The sequence below is a fragment of the Octodon degus genome, unplaced genomic scaffold, assembly GCF_000260255.1.
Source record: "Octodon degus isolate 3935 unplaced genomic scaffold, OctDeg1.0 scaffold00041, whole genome shotgun sequence".
NCBI lineage: Eukaryota > Metazoa > Chordata > Mammalia > Rodentia > Octodontidae > Octodon > Octodon degus.
The window spans coordinates 16,640,762-16,667,781 of record NW_004524617.1 but is presented as its reverse complement, the minus strand read 5'-3'; the positions used below and the strand labels follow the sequence as shown (position 1 = coordinate 16,667,781).

Here is a 27,020-nt window from a genome sequence, read left to right as displayed (position 1 = left end):
ATAATACTTTGTTAGCTGTAGGTATTTTTGTGGGTACCCTTTATCAAGTTGGGGAAGTTCCCCTCTCCTCCGTTTTGCTGTCTTTGCTTTTTTTCTTTGAGACAGGGTCTCAATATGTAGTTTAACCTGGGCCTGGGCTCACTATGTAGCCCAGGCTGCTGTCAGACTTGCTGTGATCTTCCTGCCTCAGCTTCATGAGTGGTGGAATTACAGGTGTGCATGCATCACCATGCTGGGCTATTTTTTTTTTTTTGTCTTTTAATCTAGAGAATGGATGTTCACGTTTGGTAAATATTTTTTTCTCTTTTAGTTAAGGTGATCATGTGATTTTTCTTCTGTTTATACAGTAGATCAGACTGATTAATTTTTTGAATATTGAACTGGCTTTGCATATGTGGAATCAGTCCTACTTGGTCATGGTATCTAATTATTTCTCCTACATTGCTGAATTGTATTTGCTAAGGATTTGTTAGAGGTTTTTATTTCTATTCAGATTACCTATGTCGTATTGCATGATTTGGGATAGTTTATGTTGATAAAGGAATTGGCTTATTCATTTACAAGTTGTCACATTTGTTTGTGCAGACATTGTTATCCTCTTGGTGCCAGTTGGATTTGTCTTACCTAATGCTGACAATCTGTGTCTGTTTTCTTTGTCAGTGTGCTGGTTCATCATTTTATTAATCTTTTCAAGAAAGTTTTGTTTGTATAATTTCTATATTTTCAATTTTGTTGATTTTTGCTGTTATACTTTCCTTCCTCTTGGTTTGGGTTTATTTTTCTAGTTTTGTGATGTTTGAAGGGGAAACATCAATTAGTGATCTGAGACTTTCCAATGAGGATGAGCTGGGTGCATGCCTGTAACGTCAGCACTTAGTAGGCTGAGGCAGGACATGAGTTCCAGGCCAGTCTGGACTATACACAGAGATCCTATCTCAAGAACAAACAAAGCAAAAATAGAAACTGGTATTCTTAAATATTCTTATTCTCCTGTGTGGGTTTCTTTGCATTGGGTGACAAGATTACATCCATGTACTCCCTGAGAAGCAGAAGTTAGATTGTTAGGGGTGTGTGTGTGTGTGTGTGTGTGTGTGTTTTTTACCTTAAACATTTAATACATTGCTAACTTCATTCTAAGAAATATCATCTATTCAGGCTGTACATTCGGAGCTGAGTGTCCTTGTTGGTTAGGAATTTATTTACTTTTTATTTTATTATTAATATTTTTATTTATTTATTTATTTATTTATTTATTTATTTGCAGAACCAGGGATTGAACTCAGGCCCTTGCGCTCGCCAGGGAAGCACTTATTCCACTGAGCCTTCTTCCTGGCCCCTTAATCTTTCTTTTTTTTGGTTAGGAATTTAGACCTGGGAAAGCCCTCGGGATCAGCAGATTGAAACCTTTAGGCCAGATCCTTCTCAGCTGGCAGGTACTTGCCCGACCTTCCAGCTAAGCATTTTGAAAGGATTGTAAGACACAGATAGACGCACAGAAAGAAGAGGCAGCTTATGCCAGAGACCTGATTGGCAAGCGTAGCCTGAACACTTCACTGTGTGACCCTTTTACAGAAAAAGTTGGTCTGTTTCTACTGGTAGACCAAGCAACCCAGTGATGTTGGCTTGCTTCTGAGCTACCAGAAAATTTTAAAGTACAGAGTCCCAGGCTCTCCATATGGCCTTTTTTTTCATCTGGAATCCATCAGAGCACATGGCCCTCACCATGTTTGGGCAGTTTGGACTTGTGTGCTTTGTACTAATCTCCCATGGCATTCTTCTTCTCACACCTCCCAGGCTGAGAATAATCTACTTGGCAGGGTGTCCTGAAGGGGCCCACCTCCCTATGCACTTTGCTGATAGTGCTGGGGCCAAGCCAGACAAAGGGATTGTGGCAGTGCCTTCCTAGGGACAGCTTCTATATGTGACTTTTGCCATCACAAAATTCATGAGGTCCAAACTGTTTAATCTTTGCAAACACGGTTTCATTGTTGATTCAGTCTGACACTTCCAAAAGCCCTGGGATTATCTGTAGAAGCACAAATGGCAGTACGTGGAACCTGGCTTGTGGAGGGATTCTGCCTGTGTACGTGGTGGGAAGAGGGCTGGATGTTCTTGATGTTGCTGATTTCCCGGATAATCAAAGTGGCCATCCTAGACTTTGCACTTTGGGAAGGAAATCTTGCTCCCTTTGGGATGGAGCTGAAGAAAGCTCCTGGTTTTCACCCTTGAACCTGTCCTACTGCTCTGTGATGTGTCCCTGAATGGTGGCTGGGGACCCTCTCCCACACCTCCCAGGGGACTGTCATGGTGTTGAACTAAGGTCAGGGTTGGGCATTTGATTGGTTCAAATGCTTTTTGTAAGTTTTCAGTCTTCTGTCCTCAAATACTGCCACCCTGCCCTTGGTATACCTTCTTCCTGGCCCTCTTTGGGAGGCTGTTGTGCCCTCTTTCTGTTGCTTTGTGACTTGACTCACACTCTCCACCTTGCCTTCTGGCTTCTTTGTGGAGCATGGTTCCTTTCCTGATTGTTTGCTGTGGTTCTCTTCCACATGCCGAGCCTGCATTTACTCTCTTTTCCTGTGAAAACATGTTCCTTAAGCTGATGGGGCCGATGATACAGTGAGGGATACCTTAGACTGCTCTAGTGATTTCTTCCCTGATCTGTTTTGAGTGGCCTAGTTGCTCAGTGTCTCGTAACCACAAAGTAACGGTATTACCCTCCCCCACATGAAAGGCAGGCTTTAGCAAGCATAATGTTTCCCTCTGAGGCCCTATTTTCTAAATAATAGCTAGATTCTCACATGGGTTATGTCAGGGTGAGGACAGGGGAGTTTGAGTTGCATCATAACTCTGGCAATGTATTGCTCTCTCAGGTGCCTGAGGAGGCAGCTAGGGAGGATTAAGGCTTGGAGATTATCTTTCTACTTTTAAGACTCACCTAATCTCACAGGGAAATGGACTTGGTAGGAAGGAGGGGGATACAATGTTGGATTAGTATTCAGATTCCAGACCAAGGAGAGTTTAGGATTGTGTGTCATAAATCACATGTTCATAAGCCTTCCTTTAATTTCATAAGGAGGTTAGCTCATGGAAGACCTCCACTAGTGTTATTTTAAAGGAGAGTGATGGGCCCCTGCTACAGAAGGTGTTGGGGGTGAGTGACCAGAGCTAGCCCCACATGTCCGTGGGAAATGGCCCTCTAACTGCTTCCCGTTGTGGTGGGAATGGGCAGGCAGGGCAATGAAATAATTAGCAACACATTACCATTATGCTATAACTTAATGTGTTGTGAGTTTGAAGAAATAGTCATTGTGGCTGGTGCTCTGTAAACATTCCCATCTGGCTTTCTTTAATGCACATTTCTGTAAAAGAGCTTGGGTGTTATTTTTGTGTTGGTTTTGCATGGCTGTTAATCCAACTTCAGTAGTTCTTTTTCCATGCAGATTGTTTTCTCCATTGTCTCATCCTGCGTTTTACGACTGCACCTTGCTGTGAAGGAGCAGAGGCCTGAGACTGTGGCTGCAGGCACTTTAGTGGCAGGAAAGCTGGCAGCAGCCTGGAGCTGGCTTCCTCGCTGCTCGCCTAATGCCTGGACAGCCTCTTCACACAGCAGCCCCTTAACACACTTGCTCCTAACTGGTGGCTGGGGATGGTAAAGACGACCACCCTGTAGCCCCTTTATCTGAAACATGTTGTATCAGAATCTACCTGGCAGGGATTGTGGAAGGAGGGAGGGCGGGCAGCCAACTTCTGGAATGTTCTTTGTCTTGTCTTGATTGTCTCTAAGTAGGAATCTGAAGGCTCAGCTTGTTTGGGTTTTATTTGGGGGGAGGGTGAGCTGCTGTGGTATTCAGTTATGATTCATATGCCATACAGTTCCTTTATTTTATATTATGCAGTTTATTGTTTTTCAGTATATTACAACCAGCACTATGGTCAGTTTTAAAACATTTTCAGTGCCTCAGAAATAAACCTTGTCCCCATAAGGCTTCATCACTGTTTCGCTCAGCTCCCCTCACCCATTTTTCCCAGCCTCTGGCAAGCACTAATGTGCTTTGTGTCCCTTGGGATGCACCCTTTTTGGCCACTTCATATAAAGGAAGTCATACATTCTGTGATTTGTTGTGGTGGGCTTTCTCCTAGCATCATGTTTTTGGAGTCTGTCCTGTTGAATGTAGTGCCTATTAGTACTTCTTCTGTGGCCGAAGCACAGCCCATGGTATACTTAGACACTTGTAACTGGGTGAACATTTGGATTGATTCTACTTTCGTAGCTATTATGGGTCCTGCTGCTATAAACATTTGTGTTTGCTTGACGTTTGTGTGATGAAATTAATCACTGTGCAGCTGTTGTAAAAAGGACTGAATTTAGGAATATGAAACCAGGCTGTTGAAATAAAGCATGTCCAGGAACCACCTGCTTGACCTTCATTTCCAGCCCTGGAAATTCACTAGGCTTTGTAATGCCTCTTAAGTCTCCTGATGACCACACTTTTTAAAGCAAGAAAGTTACAACATTTAAATAAAATCAAAATTTCTTATTGTGAAATATAAAGGGATATATACCTATATATCATCTTGATTTTAAGTAATCCAGAGCTGCTGTCAGTGTTCAGTTTATGATAACACTTCACACGTCCCAAATGAGTTTAGAAGGTGTTTTAAAGATAGGTGTGTAATGGCTTGCAGCACCTGCAATCTGAGCTCCTCAGGAGGCTGAGGAGTGAGGATTTCCTGAGCCCAGAACTTCAGAGTCAGCCTGGGCAACATAGCAAAACACTGTCTCAAAACTTTTTTTTTAGACAGTGTCTCACTTCGTAGTTCAGGCTGGCCCTGAAATCACTGTATAGGCCAGGTTGGCTTTGAACTTGTGGTGATCCTCCTGTTTCAGCCTCCCAAGTGCTGGGATCACTGACTGTTTCAAAAATTTTAAACCTTTAAGCAGTGCCAAACCCACCAGGGCTCTGCCACTGAACTATATCTCCAGCCTTTTATTTTCTCTCTCTTTTAAGACAAGTTCTCACCAAGTTGCCCAGTTCAGGGTTAAATTTAGGATTTTCCAGCCTCAGTTTCTCAGATAGCAGGGTGACAGGTATGTGATGCCTGGATTTCTATGTTTTTTTTTTATTTTTAGCGAAGTTATGGTTGTGTTGGTAACTCAAAAATCACATTTCTTTCTTAATTTAATATGTAGTTTACAAAGAATAAATAAATTATCCTATATAGTTCTGAATAATGACCAGTGCCTTCAGTTATGTGACCAACACTGCCATCAAGATTAGAACACTCCGTTAGGCAGACACGGACCGGGGTTGATCCCCAGTGTGCACTGGGGGCTCCTGAGCCAGCAGTTGAGACTGGGCATAGTGTTGTGCCTATAATCCCAGCTCTTGGGAGACTGAAGATAGGAGGATCACTATGAATCCAATCTGTGTAGTGAGACCCTATAGACCCAGTACTAGAAACATTAAAAAAAAAGATTAGAACACTCCAACAGATTTTTTTTTTTTCAGTGGAACTGGGGATTGAACTCAGGCCCTTGTGCTTGCCAGGGAAATGCTTGTTCTACTGAGCTGTCTCCCCAGCCCTCCAACAGATTTTGATAGCAGCTATCTAAATGACATCTGGATTGGGGTCCAGATTTCCTTTCTTCCTCTTTTTTAAAATTTAATTTATTTATTTATTTATTTATTTTTTGCGGGACCAGGGATCGAACTCAGGCCCTTGTGCTTGCCAGGGAAGTGCTTATTCCACTGAGCCATCTCCCCAGCCCCTATTCTTCCTCTTTTAGGTTTAGGGTTCTATTAAGAAAAACTAGAAGGCTGATTTATGTGTGAAAGAAAACAGTAGGGGCTGGAGAGATGGCTCAGTGGTCTAAAGCATCTACTTGAAACAAGCTTGGCAAAGCACAGGGACCGCGGTTCGATCCCCAGCACCACATGCCAGCCAGACCCGCCCCCTGGTGGGCTGAGCTGGCCATACACACACACAATAAATAAATGTAATAAATAAAAATAAATAAATATAAAAAAAAAGAAAGAAAACAGTATAGCCTAAGCCTGGCTCTTACTTACCTTCTCTGGGCTTGTGGGCAGGGGATGTCTGTATTTATGCTTTTCCTTGCAGGGAGCTCTAGAGAGCATCTGAGTGTATGGGCATGGAACTTTGGAAGTACCACAGGCACACATGGCACGGTGGGTCTTTGGAGTGCTGCAACTCAAAGGTGCTGTAGGATGTGGGCTGAAAATGGAGCTTCTGTCTTGGGCCTCATCCCTGCCTGTATGGCACAGGGATGGGAATGATTAATTACCTTTGGGAATATCAGTAGCTCCTGCCACTTGTGGGAGAAAGTTTTAGGACATAAGGCAATGGAGAAGGGCCTTGATAATGAGGTGTGGTATTTCCAACCTTCATAATGCAAAATACATTTGGCCCAAATAAAAATTTACCACCTGAGTTCAGAAACCAGGTGCTGTTTGAATGTGAGAAAGTTGAAAGGAATGGGAACAGAGATTCTTTTGTTCCAACCTCAGCTTTCTCAGAGGAAACTTTAAGGCTCTGCTGACAGCAGGGCAGGCTAAGCTGGCATTGCAGTCTGATGACTTGGTCTGAAGGGTGGTGGATTAGTCACTCTCATGCTGAGATATAGTTCCTGGCAGCCACAACTTAAAGGAGGACAGGTTTAATTGGACTCATGGTTTCAGAGGATCATTTCGTGGTTGGCTCACTCCAAGGGACAGATACAGTGGAAGGGTGGGGCAGAGCCAAGTGGGTAAGTTCAGTGATGGCTGGGTAGCACACCAGGAGAGCAGCACCAAAGTCGTGCCTCTGGGATCCACCTAGACACAGGAGTGTGCTTCACTGTTCCCACAGGTGGATCCCAAGCCACTCAGCTTGACACCGTTAAGCATAGCATTGCGTCACATGGTGTCCATGTACAAAACACTCAAGGTTGTGGAGTCTTCAGGAAGACTGCGCAGCATCCACCATGCTCATGGCCTGAATTTTCCCTAGTTGAGGATTTTGAAATTTGAAAACAAAGCTTAAAGCCATATGCCACGGTCACAAATAGACACAGTTCTATTTCTGGATATTTGAGAATTGCTTATTTCCTTAGGGTAGCCTGTGATGGACATCAGTTGTTAAGGAATATTTTAGCCCTTAAAGATGAAGACACAGCAGGACTCTGATGGAAGCATGATTTCCTGTTTTTTTTTTTTTTAATCAGGGGGCACAGAGTCTTGGGTTTTAGTTAACATGCCTCCTTAGATTTACAGGGCTAGTGAGGTTGGATCACTAGAGCTCATCTGCTTACGCATGCTGGGCTACCTAATTTATTGGGTCAGCAATTAACTAGCAGTGCATGACTACGCATGATGTCATGAGCTAGCTAACATTAGTCCTGAGTTCTGTAGAGGAATCTTGCAAAATAGTGTCTCCATTTTATGGTTGAGGAAGTTGACTGTGTTAAGTGAGAAATGTCCTGAGCAGCAGTGGGTGGAGCAGAGAGGCTGTGATGGAGGACCTATAGGAGGAGGCTGGTGGAAGGATTGTTTTAGAGAATCTTCGATTGTATTTCTTTTACCTGAAATGCTTGGGACCAGAGGTGTTTCTTTTTCTTTTTTCTTTTCTTTGTATTTAGTACAGAGTCTATAATAGAGTCTCGCTAAACAGATTGGACTTGCAGTGTTTCTCCTGTTTTCAGCCTTCTAAGCACTGGGATTACAGCTGCACCACCAGGCCCAGTCTCAGTCTCTGTTTCAGTGCACCCTGCAGGCAGGACTGGCACAGCTGGCATGGCTGACACAGCATGCCAGGGATTGAACCCTGGTCCTGCATCTGCCTAAGCAGGCTCTTTAATCCTCTGAGCTATGTGGCCGGCCCTCAGAAGTGTTTCAGATTGAGTTTCTCTTTTTTCTTTTTTTTTTGCATTCACATATGTGTAATGAGACTTGGGGATGGGACACATGTTTAAAGACAGTCATTTGTGTTTCATGTATACCTTACACATGTAGTGTGAAGGTAATTTTCTATAATAGTTTTTATATGCCTGTGTTTTGACTATGACCCATCACATGACATCAGTTGTGGAATGTATTGCCTGTTCTTCCCATGTTGGTGCTTAAGAAGATTCAGGTTTTGGGATCATTTCAAATTTTGGATTTTCAGATGGGCAAGGCTTATCCTGTATAACCAGGAGAGAGGGGCGAGACAGCATGAGCACAACTGGGATTTCACACTCATGGGTGGAATAGTGCTGTGAACAGGCAATGGAGGCAGGACCCACCTGGGTATACACATGTGGGATTCAGCTGTCCAGAGGTGATGCTCAAGGTCAGAATGAGCTTCTGGAAAAGAAGCCTATCACTGGATCTTCAGCAGAACATGAAGCAGGGAGAGGAAACTTGGGCCTTGGTTCTTTTTTCCCTCTGCCTGTTTTCCCTTCTTTTGGTGGTGATGTATTCAATTTAGACCAGCTGATTAATTCTAAGTTATTATTGAACAAACAAAGCAGGCAGTGGTCTGGAAAAGGGGACATTGCTTTATTCAGTGGGTAAAGAACACATTATGTCTTAGGAGAGGTCTGTGTGTTTCAGGACATTTTGAAAGGCTTGGAGTGATACACTTAAAATTAATTACATTATTCTTGCCTGTCCACTGAAGCGAGTTTTCTAAGAAGTTGTGCCAGGCAATGTTTAACTGGCCTAGTTTGGATGACTTTGTACTTGAAAGTAGCAAATTTCTGTCTTTTAAGCATTTGGACCTGCTTTCACATGGTCTTCTGATTCGTAGACATCTGTGATTGTTATGGTTTTGATGTAGATTGTCCCCCCAAAGGCCTTGTCCAAGCAGGGGTGGGTGTTTTGGGAGGTGCTGGGATCCTGCGGTTGTGTGTAGCTGACTTGCTGTTAGAAGGTGGGGCTTGGTTGCAGGTGGGGCACTGGAAGCCTGCTCTAGAGGGGTCTGTTCTTATCACTAGCCTCTTTCTCTGCGTCTTGACTGCCATGGGTCGAGCACCTTTCCTCTCCCACTCCCTTTCACCGTGATGTTTCTGCCAGGAAGTCACGACTGTACCTCTCAAGGGATTGTGTTGCCCCCTTTCTGTTCTTGGGCCAACTGGGGTATGAATATTTTTTGGACAAAAGGAGAACACCACTGACCTTTAGTGACATTTGTGTCACCAAAGTCCTGTGATGGATAGGCCAGCCCTTTGTGCCATATTGTCAAGCTCATCTGTAATAATTGAGAAATGCTGACAGAGCAAGGTCACTTTCTGTGATCACATTACATTTTCTGTGCTAGACAGGCACAAATGTTCAATTTTTGGTTATTTATGTATAAGTTTTTCTGGGGAGTTTCATGGAATTAACCTATGGCATCAGTTAGTGAAGTTTGGACTTTTAGACCTTCTAGTTTTGTTTTTCTACTGGTGAGGACTGAACCCAGGGCTTCAGCGACTGTCTGTTTTCTTGAACATTTTCATTACCTTTGGTGACTTGAGTGTATTTAGTATGGAGATGGTAGGATTGTTTTTTTGCTTTTTACTTTTTTGGTGCTGGAGATTAAACTCAAAGTCTCACACACAGTAAGCATGTTCTCGGCCACTGAACTACACTCTTAGCCTTTGTTTCTTTCTGCATAGGATAATTTAGCTCGGCTGTTCTCAACCACGGCTACACACTAGTATTTCCCTGGGAGACATTAACAGTACTGCTGCCTATGTCTCACCCCCAGATTCTTATTTAATTGGTCTAGAGTGCGGTATTGGAATTAAAAAAAATCCCCAGGTGGTTATAATAATGTGAAACTAGAACTGAAAATTAATAGTTTAGATTGTTCTACAAATTCTACAGAGATAGTAAGGATGAATTCAGATAATTGAAAAAATTTCATGTTTTACCTGTGAAGAATTGAGCACCCTAGATCTAGAAGACAAAGCCAAACACTGTTTTAAGCTAGTAGAGTGCACAAGTTTGACTTTCAGTTTTTCACTTTAAAACTGTGATTCTGAGATAGAGAAACTAGGGAGTTGGTTTAGCTTTAGCTCCTCTTTCTGGAGTCTTTCCTAAGGCTTGGAAGCAGTTGAGATACGGGAAGCTTTGATTAGGAGCAAAATGAATCTGAAGTGAGGTGGTTAATAAGCCAAGTGACACAGTCCCCATGGTCCCTTGCAGACATCTTCCTGGCAGGGCTGGCACATTCAGAGGCCCATGGGTGAGCGTAGGACTGGCTGCCATAGATACTGTGCTTACTTGGCCTGTTTTGCTGGAGGAGTGGGTGGTTGAGTAAGCCCATAGTGTGGCAAGCAAGTAACATAGTAAAGAAAAGAAAAATTTTGGTACTGTTTTCAGTTTGAAGACTGGCCAAAACCCCTGTCCTACATGATGCCTTTCTACTAATTGTGCCCGTGAGAAAGGGGGTGTAGCCATGCTTGGCTTGGTAATTAGTTGAGGTTTTGCATGGAGCAATGGTGTCTCTTCCCTGGCCCAAGGAACAGAGTCCCCCATCTCAGTCCCCTGGACCAGGGTCCTGGTCTGCTGTACAGCCTGGTCGGTGACACACATTGTACCTGAAGTCCTCTTTACCAACATGGGGGTATTTGTGCTCTGTTTCCTAATGGGCCAGCGGTATCAAGTCTTGAGGCCTTTTACCAGGAGAAATGATTTCTTTGTAAACTTTCACAACAAAAAACATCTAGTCTAGCCAGAGAGGAATTATGTAATCATGTAGTGGCTTTCGCATTCAGGATAAGTTCTGCTGGGCTAGGTGTACTTTTCTCCACCATTCTGTACTCAGCTTGGTCACCTGCATGGCTGGGTGACATACCAGGCTCTAATGACAAACACAAACTGAACTGAACAGGTTAGCTCTTTTTATCAAGTTTGAAAACAAGTATTTTTTTGAGATGTGGAACTCAGTCTTAACTGCTATAGTTCTGAAGCTATATTTCAGGCCTTCACGTTTAATTTCCTGAAACCAATTTCAGAAAAGCAAGCTAAATTATTTTCTCCCACATGAGTGTCCTAAAGGCACAGTTCTGCTAGGAGTGCGATTACAGTGATTCATTGGGCCCCTGTTCCTGCTCATAGATGCTTATGTTGCAATGGGAGTGCGATGTGGCTTCGAGCCACTATTCTCCGTAGTGCGGGGCTTTTTCCTGGAAGTGGCCTCCAATTGTCCTTTTCAGCATTTGAATCACCTGTCCGTCTTTCTGATTGCCTTCTCTTGGGTCTGCCATGAGGAGGTTTGTTATCCAGCACCCTGACTCCCAGTGTGACTCTGCCCAGGTTTCTCTTCTCCCATGGTTTCTGCTGTGCCCTGGCACTGCATTCAGAGGGGAGGAAACCCCTTACTTGGGGGTGAACACTCGTTTCTGATTTTTCTAGAGATGTTTCTCTAAATGTTAGGGCTGTCAGAATCCTCTTTACTTTTTGTGCCCCCCCCCCCCAGCCTCCATTGCTGGCATTGCACAGATCTTGAGGCTGTGGCCCAGTTATTTTCTGTCTAGTCCTTCCTCCTCTGGGGGCTTGAAGGTATGTGCTGTCATTGCTTTTGGTATCTTGATTGACCTGACCCTGGCAATTCAGAAGAGTAAAAGTTTCAATGCCATTTTACAGCATTCCTTTTGTTATTTCTTATTGAGTAAAGCTGAAAAATGAGTCTTGCATAGGTCTATTCATTTGCTAGGACTGCTTTAACAAAGCATTATAAACTGGATGGTTTAAAGCAATAGGAATTTGTTCTCAAGGTTCTGGAGGTGAGAAATCTGAGATCAAAGGGCAAGAGGACCATGCTTCCCTGAGGGTGCGAGGGGAGGAGCCTGGCTATTCCTGGGGGGGGGATTGCTCCCCCTTCTGACTTCATAGCGCCTGCTCCTTGTGTTCTCCGCGCTTTCTTGGCTCTTAGGAAGACATGTGTTGTTGGGGTCAGGGTCCACCTGGATTGCCCAGATGTTCTCATCTCCAGAGTCTTAATGTCATTGCACCTGCGAAGACCCTTTCCTAATAAAGTTCCTTTCCCAGGTTCTGAAGCTAGGATATAGACATATCCTTTAGAGAGCTACTGTTCCACCTACTGTAGGAGGGAAGGCTGATCTTAAAGGGCAGTGAATTTATGTATTTGGAAACGTTGTGGGGGGCAAGAATAAGACATTTCTGCCCTTCAATTTGGCCTCTAACCTCCCATCCCATTCTATTTATGGCCTTCATTCTCACCAACAAAAGTCTTAGAGATGAAGTACCAAAAATCACGGCATATTTTTTTCCTACCAGAAAAATTATTTATGCATAGTGAAAAAGTGATTTACTAGCAGTTCAGTTTTGGCATCATTGAGTTTATGGCAGGAATTCTAGTGCAGTTTTTTGGATCACACTGCACTGAGCAGTGAACCTTTCTGGTTTTTCTTGTGCCTTAGTTCAGGTCACAAGGATGCTTTGTTTTGATGTTTTCCAGGCTGCATCATGAGGGGAGCTAGCCTGCAGAGGCTGGGTGGTGGGGGACAGCAGAGAACACTTCCTCTTCATGCATCCTGGTCCTTCCTTTGACTGCTGTCAGGGAGTGACTGCCTTGCAGGGGGAACTAACTCTAGAACAAATTGCATTTTGCTTGCTTTGTAAGCATTATTGCCATATTTTGGTACTGGGGGCTGAACTCAAGACCTTTTGCTTGACAGACAGGGACTTATGCCACTAAGCTATCTTCCCAGCCTTAAAGATTATTATATTAGGTGCTTTTGAGGATCCTAGATTCCAAGTGATATGAACCTCCTAGAAGTTAATGCATTTGACTTGGGGATACTTTACTTTTGGGAGCAAGGTATGAGATTGGGGCAGGGTAGGGAGGAGGAAATACCCCTAACTCAACAGGATTTCCCATATAGAATTATTCTGTTTTACCATAGAACTGGTACTGAGTGTTCCTATTTAATTTCTTTTTTCCAGTTACATAAGCAATATATCTGTTTTGTAAAACACCTGGAAACTAAAAATGTTTCAAATTATTTAATAATTGTCAACAATCAGTGACCTACCCCTTTCTAGAACTGTTCATCTATTGGCTACTCAAGGGGCCTCATGGCGATTTTCACAGGTGAGGTCCCAAGGTTGAAGAACACATGTGTGCAAGACATCAGCAACAACAGTAGGCAGCATGGAACAGAGCAGACAGCCAGAGAGTGAGCAGCCTGCATCTTTTATTGTATAAGTCTTTTTTTTTTTTTTTTTTTTTTTTTTTGGTGGTACCAGGGATTGAACTCAGGACCTTGTGCTTGCCTGGCAAGCACTTATTCCACTGAGCTATCTCCCCAGCCCCTATTGTATAAGTCTTATACAGGTTGTTACCTCATATTTACATTCTTACATAGGGCTGTAACCAGCGCATGTGTTTTTGCCTGTGCTAAGTCATGGTTACATAACTGTATCCCACTGTACACCTGTCCTCAACAAGCAGGGTCGCGTCCTCGGGTGTCCTTAAGTGCCCCTGAGCTTTGAAGCAGTCTGAATGGTTCCCCACAGTATCTTCATGAATTTATTTAACCTGAAGTGGCATCTTATTTGACTTACTTTGATCTCTGGTTAAGCTGAATACATATTTTGTTACGCTGTCTCTAGTTATGCTGAATATCTCTCTGTCCTTATTCTTGGCACAGTTGTTTGTGGTCCCTTTTTTGTGTTCTTAGTGGATAACCAGATGTTCTATGTTGCCTTTCCTTGCAGGCAGGAGAATACTTCTAACTCTTGATAGAGGGGAAGTGATGCTGGCAAGTCTTTATTCAGATTTTCTTGTAAGATTCTGACACCAATGTATGTCTCATTAGCTTTCAATCTGAATGTTTCTTTCTGTCTTACCTTTTTTGCTCTGTCTTGCAGCTGATGGCGAGACCATCCTAAAAGGTCTACAGTCCATTTTCCAGGAACAGGGCATGGTGGAGTCGGTGCATACCTGGCAGGACCATGGCTACCTAGCAACCTACACAAACAAAAATGGCAGGTGAGGTGATCTTGAGGCTGCTTCTTCAGATCTGGGTGCTCAAAGTAGACCAAAGATGGGGGCAGAATAGGGGCTGGCTGGGGATAATGTTCAGGTATTTTTTTAAATTCTTTGACATCTCCTAGGGATGGTAGAATTCAGCACTTCTCAATCCTGGCTGTGTGTACATTAGAATCCTGGAAAGAGGTTTTTTTTTGGCAAAATACCTCTGCCTGGACATTTCCTCCCAGAAATTGTGAGGACGTGGATATCTGTGCTTTTGTAAAGGCTCAGAAATTCTACTATGTGACTTGAATGAGGAACCCCAGCAGCATAAGTGGTGTGAAATGACAGGCAGTAATCTAAGTTTGTTAAGCCGATTCCTGGGCTTCTTCCCTGAGACTTTCTGCAATATGGATGTGAGGTGAGCACCTCTGATTGCATTTCCAGTAAGCCCTCTGGTGCTGATGCTGCTGGTTAGGAATGACTGTCCATTAATACAGATCATTGTAAAATGCAGGATGATAGCATCTACAAGTACCTTGACAGGGAGCTGAGATGCTCGTAAAGTTCAAGTCTTTTTTTAAAAGATTTTGCCGACTGTATAGGCTTTGTGTAGTCACTATGTAGCTGAAGTAAATGTGTTCTAGAGGGTAGGAAGAAAACTAAATTAAGGACTGACCAGGCTTTCATCCTGGCAGCGTAATCAAAGGAGCAAGCTTGAGGAAGGCAATTTGAGGAGCTCTCACTTCTGTGCCTTTCCTTTGGGAGATGGGGTGGGGCAGGATAGTGGCCTGGAGGAGAGCAAGACAGGGACATTGATGAATGTGCCAAGGCTGATGGCTTTGAAACGGCTTCAGTGTTATCCAGGACTGATTCAGATTGCTGCTGTAGAAGGCAGACAAAGAAGGGGTCTTTCCCATTGCCTCATGGCTCAGCTTGGAAGACAGAATATGCCATGGACTACTCAGTTTACAGTTATTGCAATGTCACAGCTGCTTACGGTAACTCCAGCAGACCCTTTTAGCACAGCCAGCTGTCACACATGGCTTTCTTCATGTCCCACTTTTTCTTCTATTAAAAGAAAAAAATAAACACCCTTATTACCTTTGAAAGGCCCAGAAGACAAAATACTGTGAGGGGAAAATTTACTTTTTAAAATTTATTTTATTTTAGTGTGTGTGTGTGTGTGTGTGTGTGTGTGTGTGTTTGGTATAGGGTCTCTCTATGCAGCTCAGACTCATAGTGATCCTCCTGTTTTCATAACCTAGAGCTGGGATTGCAGGTGTGTGCCACCACACCCGGACTCTGTGTCTGGCTCAGAGTGCTTGGGGTGGGGCCTGTGTGGCATGTAGTGCTGGGGATCAAACCCTGGCTCCTGGGCTTGGTATCTCCCCAGCCTGGAAAATTTACTTTATTTTTATTTTTTAAATGTATTTAGTTTTTGCAGAGTCTCACTATACAGCTCTGACTCATAGTGATCCTCCTGCTTTCAACGTCCCCAGCTCTGGGATTACAGGTGTGCACCACCATGCCGGGACTCTATGGCTAGCTCTGCCCGCCCTGGAGGCAAGGCTGGCATGGCATGTGGCACATGCTGGGGATCGAACTGTGGTCGCTGCACTTGCCTAAGTTTACCTAAGCAGGCCCTTTGGGCCACTGAGCTATCTCGCCAGCCCTAGAAAATTTACTTTTTGAGCTCTCCTGTCAAAGTCTGTTTTTCTCTAAATCTCTATGAGCCATCTGTGTGGCACTAATTTGGGTTCTGTGTCCTAATACTTCATAAACACATGCCAAGCCCAGACCTGCATTGCAACTCTGAGCAACTTCCCTGTATGTGTTCAGCAGACTCCTCAGATCTCAAATGAGCATTTCTTCCTTAAAGGTGGCCCAGAGTCAACACCACAACCAAGCTGTTCCTGCCCTCCATCCTCTGGCCCTGTTCACACAGAGGCTCCCAGAAGCAGAGCTGCAGCAGCTGTCCTCCAGCCGTTCTCTCTGGCGTGCACCTCAGTTTTTATTGTGGCTGGTCCTTTGTGAGGGGTGGGGTGACCCAACAAGTGGGCAGCCTGCCACGTTGGTGGATTCCTTTCCTGGGTAAAAAGTTCTCTCATGCCATCTCCTGCAGGCCTTTCAGCTGAGCGCTCCCTGTGGCATTTCTCCAAGTTCCTACCATACACGCCAATTCCATTCGTATAGATGACTTAGAAATCTTCCCAGAAGGGAATTTTTGAATGACAAGAGCTATTTGGAAATCACTTGTGAAAGTAGAACGAATACAAAAATGGACATGTTTAGTTTAAAAACATATTTTCCATACTTGTCTCTCACCTCCACCCTTCCCGTCCTTTGTGCTGCTGGTGGTGGGGGAAGGGAAGATGATCCGCTCATTCAGTTGCAGACACCTTGTGGTGTCTGGGTCTGAACTTTATTTTGAGGCCCCTTAAGGGCTCAAGGTGAAAATAAAGTAATTTTGTTTTTTAATCAAAGCACACCTGTATTCTCTGAACAGAATTCATCTTCTAAGCTAGCATTTTTTAAATGCTTCTTTATAGCTTACAGGAAGTAATTTCATAACTCTGGAAAGACACACATCTGTGTGTGAACAATACAAATACATACATAATTGAGACAATAGACATCATTTTTATTTTTAAAATAACTTCATTGAACAACTAAGACTATAATCAAATTTAGATCATTTTTGTTATGCTGAAACAAAACACTCTGGCCACTAGGGATCATAAAGCCATCTTGTTATGTGTCATTTGCACAACTATTTTATTTAAAAAGGGCCGGTCAGACCTAAACTAAATTAGGGGCTAGAAAATTTCTATAAGAAACTACTTAAGGTTTTTGTCCCATATTTTTTTAAATATATATTTAGTACAGGGTCTATAGGGTTTCAATACACAGGTTAAACTTATAGTAGTGATCCTTCTCCTTTCAGCTTCCCAAGTGCTGGGATTACAGGGGCGTGCCACCACAACCAGTCTCAGTGGAAGTCTCAGAGGGCCCCAGGGGTGGGCCTGGCATGGCATGGCACAGCACAGCACCCTGGGGATCGAACCCAGGTCCCTGCGTCTGCCTAAGCAGATGTTTTAATCTGCTGTCTGGCCGGCCCTCCATATTCTTTTTCTCAAACAACTCTTTAAAATATGAAACAATTCTTAGTCTGGACAAGGTGGCTCTGGTTTGAATTTAGAGGCTCAATTGGAAGAACTCAAGTTTGCCCTTTACCCTAAGGTCATGGTATTAAACCTGACAGAATCACCAGAGGTAATGTTTAATTATTCCTGGAACTTCTGATTTTTTTTTTTTTTTGTATTTTAGGGAAGGGTCTACAGAGTGTTCAGGGTCTCACTTCTAGATTGGACTAGTAGGGATCTGACAATAGCCTCCCAAGAGCTGGGATTATAGGCGTGCGCCACCATACCCATTCTCAGTTGCCTTCCCAGCATGCCCCAGGATTGAAACCCTGGCTCCTGTACCTGCTTGCAGGCGCTTTAATCCACTGAGCTATTTGGCTGGCTCAGAACTTCTGATTCTCCTTCTGGGCCTAAGAGCCAGTTTTGAAAATCTTGGCATTTGGTGCCCCCTACTAAATCCTCCATAAACAATTGTAAACTTCTCCCCTCAAGGAGAGACACTGAAAAGAAAGCCGGGATATCTGTGTAATGCCAAGGAAAGAAAGCCAGTGGTCTTTTCCATGAATTGAGGAAGCCTCTTTTTCCTTTGGTGTGTCACCATACAATTGCTAACCTTAAAATTATACTTTCTTTTGTAGCTTTGCCAATTTGAGAATTTATCCACATGGATTGGTGTTGCTGGACCTTCAGAGCTACGACAGTGATACCCAGGGCAAAGAAGAAATTGATAATGTTGGTTTTTTTATTATTTACCTTTAAAAAATTAATTAAACTAAATTTTATTTTCATTTAAGGGTCATAAAATCTGTTGAGTTTAGTGATGTACAGTTCTTCTTTTAATTGCTGACTTCCCATTCAACTTGATTTTAAACTTCTCTCCCTTCAGATAAGTAGTTTTAGAAGAGAAAATAGTTGTTCCTTAGTTGGTTTGGGGAACCTGGCTGTCTGCTTTTCCTTTAAGCTTTCCAAGTATGAGTAATGATTTTGCTTTCCATTGGAGGGGTGTAAAACCTTTAACCAGAGCTGCATACCTGCAATATCTTAATTTTTCCCTCCCCAGTTGTTTTCTTGCTAACTCAGACTATGGTTAGTTCAGTCCTGTGAGGTTAGTTTGTGCAATTGCGCCAAATATGGAGGCCGCTATTGGGACAGGATGGAGGGGGTAGTATATGGGTTGATGTCACAACAGTTGTCAACTGGTCTCAGGCTTCTGCTCTGCAGTTTGACTTTTTTACACAACTTATTCTATAAGCTCTTCAGTTTCTTTTGTCTTAATTACAGCTTTTGAACAAAATAGAAGAGAGAATGAAAGAATTGAGTCAGGCCGGTATTGGGCGGGTGAAGCGGTAAGTGCATTCCTGAATGTCCTTTTATTTTTATATTTGTTTGGTTGGTAAAATCATCAGAAAGGCAGTGTTTCCTCCAAAATACCTGTTTAAGATGTGGAAAAGAACAAAGTCAGTATCTGCCTTTAGCAACACTGAACTGAGCTCCTGGGACCTTCACACTGAAACACAGGATAGGGTATATGAAAAAAAAACACATAGGTAGGGGACCGGGGTGCCCTACACAATGACACTAAAAAGTGATGTGGAATACTTTCACAGAGTCAGAAGTATGGCAATCAGATACGATTCATACGTGCTGTGTCTACGTATGGTGAAGTAAGCAGGGCTGCCCACCCAGTGAAAGGCGAGGTAGAACCCCCTTTGCTCCATAAGAAAAAAAGACACGTGTCTCTTTGTGCGAGGTTCTGGACTCCAGAGTAGAAATAAGCAGTTTAAAAATATATTTTGATGGCGTGTAGTGCTGAAAGTATTTTGCCTCAAAACCTTCAAGATCAAAACCTTCCAGAGGTACTAAGAGTTGAGAGACCACCTGCCATTAGCTTCTGCAGGTGGGTTGTTTTCAAATGATAATACAAACTAAAGCATTCCCTGTCCCCTGGGAGTAACTAACCACATGTGACCATTTATTGTTCACTTGGCGATTGAACCCAGGGCCTTCCACACACTAGGCACAGGCTCTATCTCTGATCTGTATCCATAGCCCTACATGTTGTGATTTGAAATTAAAAATGAGTAAACAGTTCATTTCCTCCATTAGCCTCATGTTAGCGGCTAGTGGACAGCACAGATACAGAAATGTCTGTCAGGTAACTCTGCAGGTATAGAAATGTCTGTCAGGTAGCTGTGCCAGTGGTGCCACGTTAAAGCACTTTGACAGATGTAGCAGTTTTGCCATTCATTGCAAAGGATAGGATCGCGCAGGTCATGGGATTTAAGTACTTTGTGTATACAGTCTTATTTTCAGAAAGCTGCTCTTGCCCTGCCTTGGTGGCTCCTTATAAGGCCACAAGCCACAGGAGGCCTGTCACTTGCTCATAAGCTAGTCCCAGAGATGGGGAGATAGGAAAGAAGGGCCTTGACAAGATCAGTATATTGCTGATGGGAAAGATCAGAATACTGCATTCTGTGCTGCATGACACTTTCCATAAGAGGGAATCCTCCTTGGCAAAGGCTACGATGATTAAGCACTTACTGACTCACTGTGCTGAGTTTAATCAGGGCCCATCAGAAAGCCCTGGGGCAGATGTAAGATAACAGGTAATTGTTTAACCTCCTGTAGTTGGAAAGAGAAGCAGGAAACTAAGTGAAAAGAACAGACTAGGTGTAAAACTTGCCCACTTACTGCAATCTTAATACACTAGCTTCTTAAATACCCCACCCAAGCTCAGTTAAGGGGCCCATAGCTGTGTCTCCCTTCCCCATTTTTTTTTGTGGTGATAGAGATGTAATCAAGGGCTTCATGCGCATTAGGTAAATATTCTACTACTGAACTACATGCTAGTCCTTAGAATTTTGAATATGAAAACAACCAGGGATTTCTTATAGATTAACTGAATCACAAAATACAGTGAGACCTTGGTACTCTTGCTAACTGGTTGCAGGAGGTGTTATGATTATCAAATTGTTTTGGCTGGGAAGAGTAGCCAGCCATGAGGCAGTTGACACCAGCAAGTTCTAGCTTATATATTAAATATCAAACAAATGATGAATATAGAAACAAAATTTTCATGTCAGAATGTACCATTTGTCCAACTTGAGGAATTGAAAGCAGTCAAGTATTAGGGTATGAGTGTATTTTACTACATGTTGTCTACCATGGCCTCCTCATTGATATCCCTGTCTTCATTCCCTATTCCTCTTCTCCCCACCCCAATGTTAAACTTCTAACAGTGGACGTACCAGTCCCATACACAGTCCACGCCGTGGTACCATCTTCAGTGGCTGCCAGCTACTGCTCAGCTTGCTCTTCGAGCAGCAGACAGTCCACCATACTTTGTTGCCTGCAGACAAACACCACAGGCTTCCCCCGTGCTGCCTATTCAGTGACACGTAGAGGTTCTTGCCCATGTAGGTCCCAGATGGGGACTTTCTTCCATATCTTGTGACAATATCTGCATCTGGGGCCTCTACACACCAGCACCTCTGGACAAGGGTGCTCCGTCTATGTGTGGTGAAGTGAGCAGGCACCCCTCTATCTGAGCTTTAGCACTCAGAGTGAGACCAGGAGCTGGGAGGGCCTGGGGATTCAGCAACCACCTGAACTGAGGTCTTGACTGTGACCTCTGCAAACCAGGCCAGGGAAGAACAAGAGTGGTGTTGACTAGGATGGGTATGAGGGCACCAGAGTCCCTGACCTGGCTCAGTTGAGCTTTGCTCTTGCTTTGCGGCAGCCAGCTTAATGCCTCTTTCTCATTTCTGCTCCTTTACTTCTTTTCAAGTACTAGTGCTCTGTGATTCTTAAATCAGTGACAAGACCCTAGAGCAGCCGAAATGTCCCCCTTTCTTCATTTTGAAAAATACATCCACACCCACACCACTTTGTGGACTCTTCATCTTCCTTGCTTGCAGAGCTTTCCTTATCTGTAGCTACTTGAATTAGCAGGTTCCCACAGTGTGGGGAAGTGAGACGCCCATGAACGTGCACTCTAATTTTTTTCAGGATTGCTTTAGGTATGAGAAGATAAAATGCGTTTCTGAGCTTCAGCATGAGAAGCCTAGTAGTTTTTATATTGTGGTGTAAGAGTTTTCTGAGACTGGAGTCAAGTTTTAGATTTTCATTTCAAAATACAGAACTTGGTTTTGCTCGTCACAGTTTTCATATCATTTCATAAAATAAGGATGAAAAGAATGAGAGCTTCAGAATACCTCAATGTCTGCCCATTGTTATAGGGCCCAAACAGGACAAAGATTTTTTTTTTTCACTTTTCTGCTTGGGAAATAACATTATTAGAAATGAAATCATTCACAGATAATTGAGTAACATCTGAAATCACTATTCCCTTTGGATGAATTAAATCTGAATTTTTGAGTAAAATAAATTAAAATCCCCATTTTGGACTAAAGCCATGGGATTTGTATAACAATTCCTCTATTTTACTTTCAAATGAAAGGGAACAAGAAAAAGGCTCACAATACATTAAGCTTCTTGAATCCTATGCCACCACACGCCTTGCTGAAGAGGGAGCCCAGGGCCTCAAGCATGCTAGGCAAATACTCTACTACTGAGCCACACCCCGCCCAGTCCAGTTTCATTTGTTAGGAAATTGGAGTTTATGCTGTGTCTGAGGACAGGACATATTCCATGTGGTTCTCTGCAATCCATTTTTAATTTTGACCAGTGAAGGTTGAACGGAGTTTTGTAGGCTCTGCAGTGTCTCATCATGGCCCATTTCTGCTGGGTTGAATATGTTGAGGTAATGGCTTTCACATCCTGTTAAAGATCCTTGTTGCTTCCTCGTCCGTCTTCCAAACCATTGTATTGCAGAGAAGAGAGCTCTTCAACTTAACCCTGCCACTATTGACACAAAGGAGAATAGACACAGTTTATTTTCAGTGGCTGTGTGCCTAGTTTAGGATTGCCTGTGACTGCTAGCTATCAACCACAGGGTAGGTTTCCTCCTCTGAAAGAGATGACTTTGAATTTGTCACATTCATCAGGGCCACGTTCGTAGTGCGTCGTATCCTCGTCATTTCTCTCTACTTCCCACTGCCCACAGCTGTCTGGGGCTATCCTAACTGGGGCTTCACCTTTTACAAGGGAAACCTCTGGTCTGCCTAACATCCTGGAAGCAGAATTAGTTCACTAGAATGAATGAAGTTGTTAAATGTGGGGCTGTTAGGTTAAATAAGAGTTTATGGGAATTTGTGTTATCTAGTGTTCTTTGTAGATGTTAGTACTTTCTTAAAGCCTCATTAACTCTAACAGGTTCAGACTGTACTCTTGGAAGCAGATGAAAAGGAAGCAGAAAGAGATGGGTCAGTCAGGCGGAGACAGTGCATCCTACCTGTGTCAGTGATTGTACATCATGCTCTTTTATAGTTGAGCACTGTTGTGCCTGAGAACACAAATTTGCATGCCATTCCTGTGTGATGCGTGCACGTGCTCTCGTTTTCTTGGTGTTTGGGTTAGATGCGCTGAGCCTCTTTCTAGGTCTACTTCTTCTGTCATCTGGTGTCCTCTGCTGGTAATTTCTGGTATAGTCACCCTATCAAAAAAAGAGTACTGGATTTACAAAAGCATGGCATGAGAAAATCCATCATTTGGCAGCTACTACAGTAATAATTGTTTTAAGCAAGAATCTTTTAGATAGTCTGGGGATGTACCTCAGTGGTAGGGCCCTTACCTACTATGTTCAAGGCCCTGAGTTTAAGTCCCAGCCTCCCTTTCCCTCCCTCTCTCTCTCTCTCCCACTCCCACCCCTCTCACACACACAGTCTTCTAGGTGTCACAGACACTTTTAAAGGTTTGTTGTCGGGTCACCGAGGTTATCACATTTCAGGGGCCCCACCATGCCTGCTTGATAACTTCAAAAGATGGGGAAGGACCCTGGTAAATATGCATGGAGAGATGCAGCTAATGCCTGTGCAACCAGGTGCTCACACCCTGCATCACCAGTAATAGCACAGAAACACTTCTGAGGTTCTCAATGAGACATTTGTGGAGTGTATGTCAACCTCACTTTAATCACAAACAAATCAACATGAAGAATTTTTCTGCACAATTCTTTTTTTTTTTTTTTTTGGGTGGTACCAGGGATCAAACTCGGGACCTTGCGCTTGCCAGGCAAGCACTTATTCCACTGAGCTATCTCCCCAGCCCATCTGTACAATTCTTGATCAAGACTTTTCACAGATATCATGAAACACACCAGAGTAAATTGGAGAGTTTCTAGATGAAATTCTAGATGAAATGAGTAAAAAATAGAAAAATAGAAAGTGTGAACCTTTATTCAAAAGCAGAATACTTACAAGAAACATAACTGGGACAGTGAGAGACACTTAAAGATGTATACTGTAATAGATACAGTGGACCCATGCCTTATGAACACAGTTCATTCCTGAGGGCTGTTTGTAAGTCAGGTTGTCAGTTGAAGGCTCGGGCTCCTGCACACGGCCTTCAGTGTCTCTGCTGTGTAAAGGCAGATCTCAGTGGCCTTAGACATTGGCCCAGAATTTCTCTGTTAACCCCATGCAGGAAAGGGTGCTATAGTGGTCATTTCAGAACTCTTAAATGGTTAAATCTGTATCTGAGACCATCTGGAAGCACAAGCAGCTGGCCTTTGAGTTATAACTCAAGACTTTGGTCATAACCAAAGTTGTTTGCATTGTCAGGCTGGTCGCAACTCGAGGGTTCACTGTGCTGGGATTGTGTCCACATGGTCTTTTGTGGCTGTGGTAACAGCAGCATGGCTACACAGAAGGTCTTACATGATAGTACCTGAGTGAAGTGTCACATCTACAGTAGATATTTTCTTCTTCTTCTTCTTTTTTTTTTTTTTTTTTTGCAGAACCAGGGATTGAACTCAGGCCCTTGTGCTTGCCAGGCAAGCACTTATTCTACTGAGTCATCTCCCCGGCCCCAGACATTTTCTTCATTAATCATTTGTAGGAATACGTTTAAATCATGCCAGAAAGGGTTTACCATTGATTTTTTTTGTCATTTTGAGACAGAGCTTCACCATTGAATTTTTTTTTTTGTCATTTTGAGACAGGGCTTCAGTAGGCAATTTATACTGGTCTTGAAATGACTTTTTAGCCTAGTCTAGCTTTGAAATTGCAGCGATCCTCCTGCCTCAGCCTCCTAAGTGCTGGGATTACACATATACACCACCATGCCTAGCCAGAAAGGCTTTGAAAAAGATGAACCCTGATGTACATTGGTTGATATCTGGTGGTAGTAATGTTGTAAAAAAGTAAATGCCCAAGCCTTGAGTTCTACTTGTACTCTCAAGGAGTCTGCCTGTAGCGTAGGACTATTCAAGACAGGTCCTCCTCATAAGGTAGTATTCTAAAAAGGTTCCTTCCACTTTGTCTCTTTTCTAGTTTGCCAACCATAGTTCGAGGAGGGGCCATCGACAGATACTGGCCTACAGCTGATGGGCGTCTGGTTGAGTATGACATAGATGAAGTAGTGTATGATGAAGACTCACCTTATCAGAACATTAAAATTCTACACTCAAAGCAATTTGGAAATATTCTCATTCTTAGTGGGGATGTTAGTAAGTACTCCACCCCTGTCTGGATTGCTCAGTAGGGTGGGAATGTGTTGGATTGTGGCGTTTTCCTCGCAGATGCCATAGCATAGATTTGTTCAAGTTTATTTCTGACTCTGCCGTCTTTAAGTTGCACACTGACATCATGTTCCCTTGTGCATGGTTTGGGTTTTCGTGTGCTTTGTCTTGACATTGTTTTTTTTGTGATTTAGATAGTATTTTTTTAAAAGTTGAGTTGTTTATCTTAAAAAAAACCCCACTTTTATCATAGAAAAATTCAAACCTAAGTACTGTATATACAGTAAGTCTCCATGATTTAAGAATGAGTTCTGTTCTAGGAGAACATTTGAGTCAGATTGGTTTGTAGTTTAACCAGGTGAGTCTCACACAGTATATTATATGCATCTGATCTGTGAAAGTTCACGGCTTGAGTGCTCACAAGTCAGGGCCTTACTGTGAGTTTGTGTAATAAACTTACTGTACTCTTGGGAAAGCATCAGTTCAGTGATTATCAGCTAACTTCTGGCCAGTCTTATTTCATCAAAACTGTAGTCCACCCTGTCCTTGTCATATTTGTTTTTGTCTTTTTGACACAAGGTTTTTGCTGTGCACTTCCGGCTGGCCTTGAGCTCACAGCTATCCTCCTGCCTCAGTCTTCTGAGTGCTGGGATTGCAGGTGTGCTCCACCATGCCCGGCTGTCATGTTATTTTGAATCAGCTACCAAATGCAACATTATTTCATCTGTGAAGATGTCAGTGCTTTAAATCATCCCTGTCAGCACATTATTAGGACTGAATTTTCTTCGTAGTAATTAATGCCATTTATGTAACATAATGTAACATAATTTGAATTAGGCATTAGCACCTAATTCAAATCCACCATTTGGATTTCTGTTTCTCTTTCCTAGATTTGGCAGAGAGTGATTTGGCATATACCCGGGCCATCATGGGCAGCGGCAAAGAAGATTACACTGGCAAAGACGTACTGATTCTGGGCGGTGGAGATGGAGGAATATTATGTGAAATAGTCAAACTGAAACCAAAGATGGTCACTATGGTAGAGATATCCTTTACTGCATAAGAGGAGTTTAGCGGGTTTATTTGGTTTCCCTCCTTCCTTTTGTATCTTAGACTCCAGTCCTGTGGACTCAAGGCAAGTGTGTTACATTGAGTACCCTGAACAGACGTTTGAGCTCAGTGTAGTAGCTTTTTGTGGCCACCAACAAAGAAGTAGAGATAGTGCCGTGAGGATTAGATGGTGGCTTTCATACCATGTCTGCTGCTTAGGGGCTGCAACAATGGCTCCCCTAAGCCAGTTGATGAGAAGAGCTTTTGATAGATATGCATTCGCCTTAACTTATTTCGGACATTGACCAAATGGTGATTGATGCATGTAAGAAATACATGCGGAAAACGTGTAGTGACGTCTTAGACAATCTCAAAGGAGACTGCTATCAGGTAATCATTATTTCTTGTTAACATATTTTTAAGTCAACTGGCTATGTGTAAGTTACTGATTGGAATTGTACCTTCTTAACCCAACTTTTAGCATATTTGATTAAGAAGGTAATGTCTATGTAAGTTAAGTGTATATTTATATTTCAGATAGATGTGTACAGATAATAAGACAGAATCCTCAAACTCCTCTGAATTAAATCCTGTTTTTTCCCCCTTTTTGCTGCTGGGATCAAACTTAGGACCATGCAAATGCTATATGCACACTGCCGCTGAGCTCCACCACTGCCCACATTAATTCTTGCATAAAAGATATCATGTAACTTTTTATGGCTTAGCAACTACCACTTTTGTCTCTTTCCTGAGAAATCTCTTAGGTCTTTGTTTTTCAGATGCAATTTGGATATTTGATTGGTAGGTGTAATTGTTTTAAATGTTTAAGGTGGGAGCCCTTGCTTCTTTCTAATAAGCAGTTAATTTCTGTCCTAAATTCTACTGTGCTTAAAAGTCGACCAACCATTTGTCATGATATGTAGAATTCATTTTTCAGTTGTGCTTTTTGGATTCATAGTTTTGGGTCTTACACCTGTAGGGCTTTTTAGGGCAAGATATCCAAGCACACACTCATTTTAACAGATTCTTAGATGTGTATCTCCAGATTTATAAGCAATTTAGATGAGAGCTTTAATTTAACATGTAAATTATTTAGCTCCCTCTCCTTAATGTACATATGTATATGCATCTAAATTTGATTTCTTGGTATATCCATGTTATCTTTTATTTTTTTTTCTGTATTTAGGGAAGGGTCTACAGGGTCTCACTACACAGAGCTGACTTCTTAGTGATCCTCCTATTTTCAGCCTCCCAAGCGCTGGGATTACAGGCAT

At 42.8% G+C, this 27,020-nt stretch overlaps 1 protein-coding gene across 1 annotated transcript in view; it reads left to right on the top strand.

Moving 5' to 3' along the window:
* The window catches only part of Sms (spermine synthase), a 53,081-nt gene that overhangs the window by 11,063 nt on the left and 14,998 nt on the right, over positions 1 to 27,020 (top strand). Inside the window, exons 2-7 of the mRNA XM_004631395.2 lie at positions 13,869 to 13,989; positions 17,756 to 17,849; positions 18,399 to 18,463; positions 24,509 to 24,684; positions 25,587 to 25,741; positions 26,047 to 26,136. Coding sequence (XP_004631452.1) covers positions 13,869 to 13,989; positions 17,756 to 17,849; positions 18,399 to 18,463; positions 24,509 to 24,684; positions 25,587 to 25,741; positions 26,047 to 26,136 — 701 coding nt within the window. The remainder of the gene's footprint in view (positions 1 to 13,868; positions 13,990 to 17,755; positions 17,850 to 18,398; positions 18,464 to 24,508; positions 24,685 to 25,586; positions 25,742 to 26,046; positions 26,137 to 27,020) is intronic.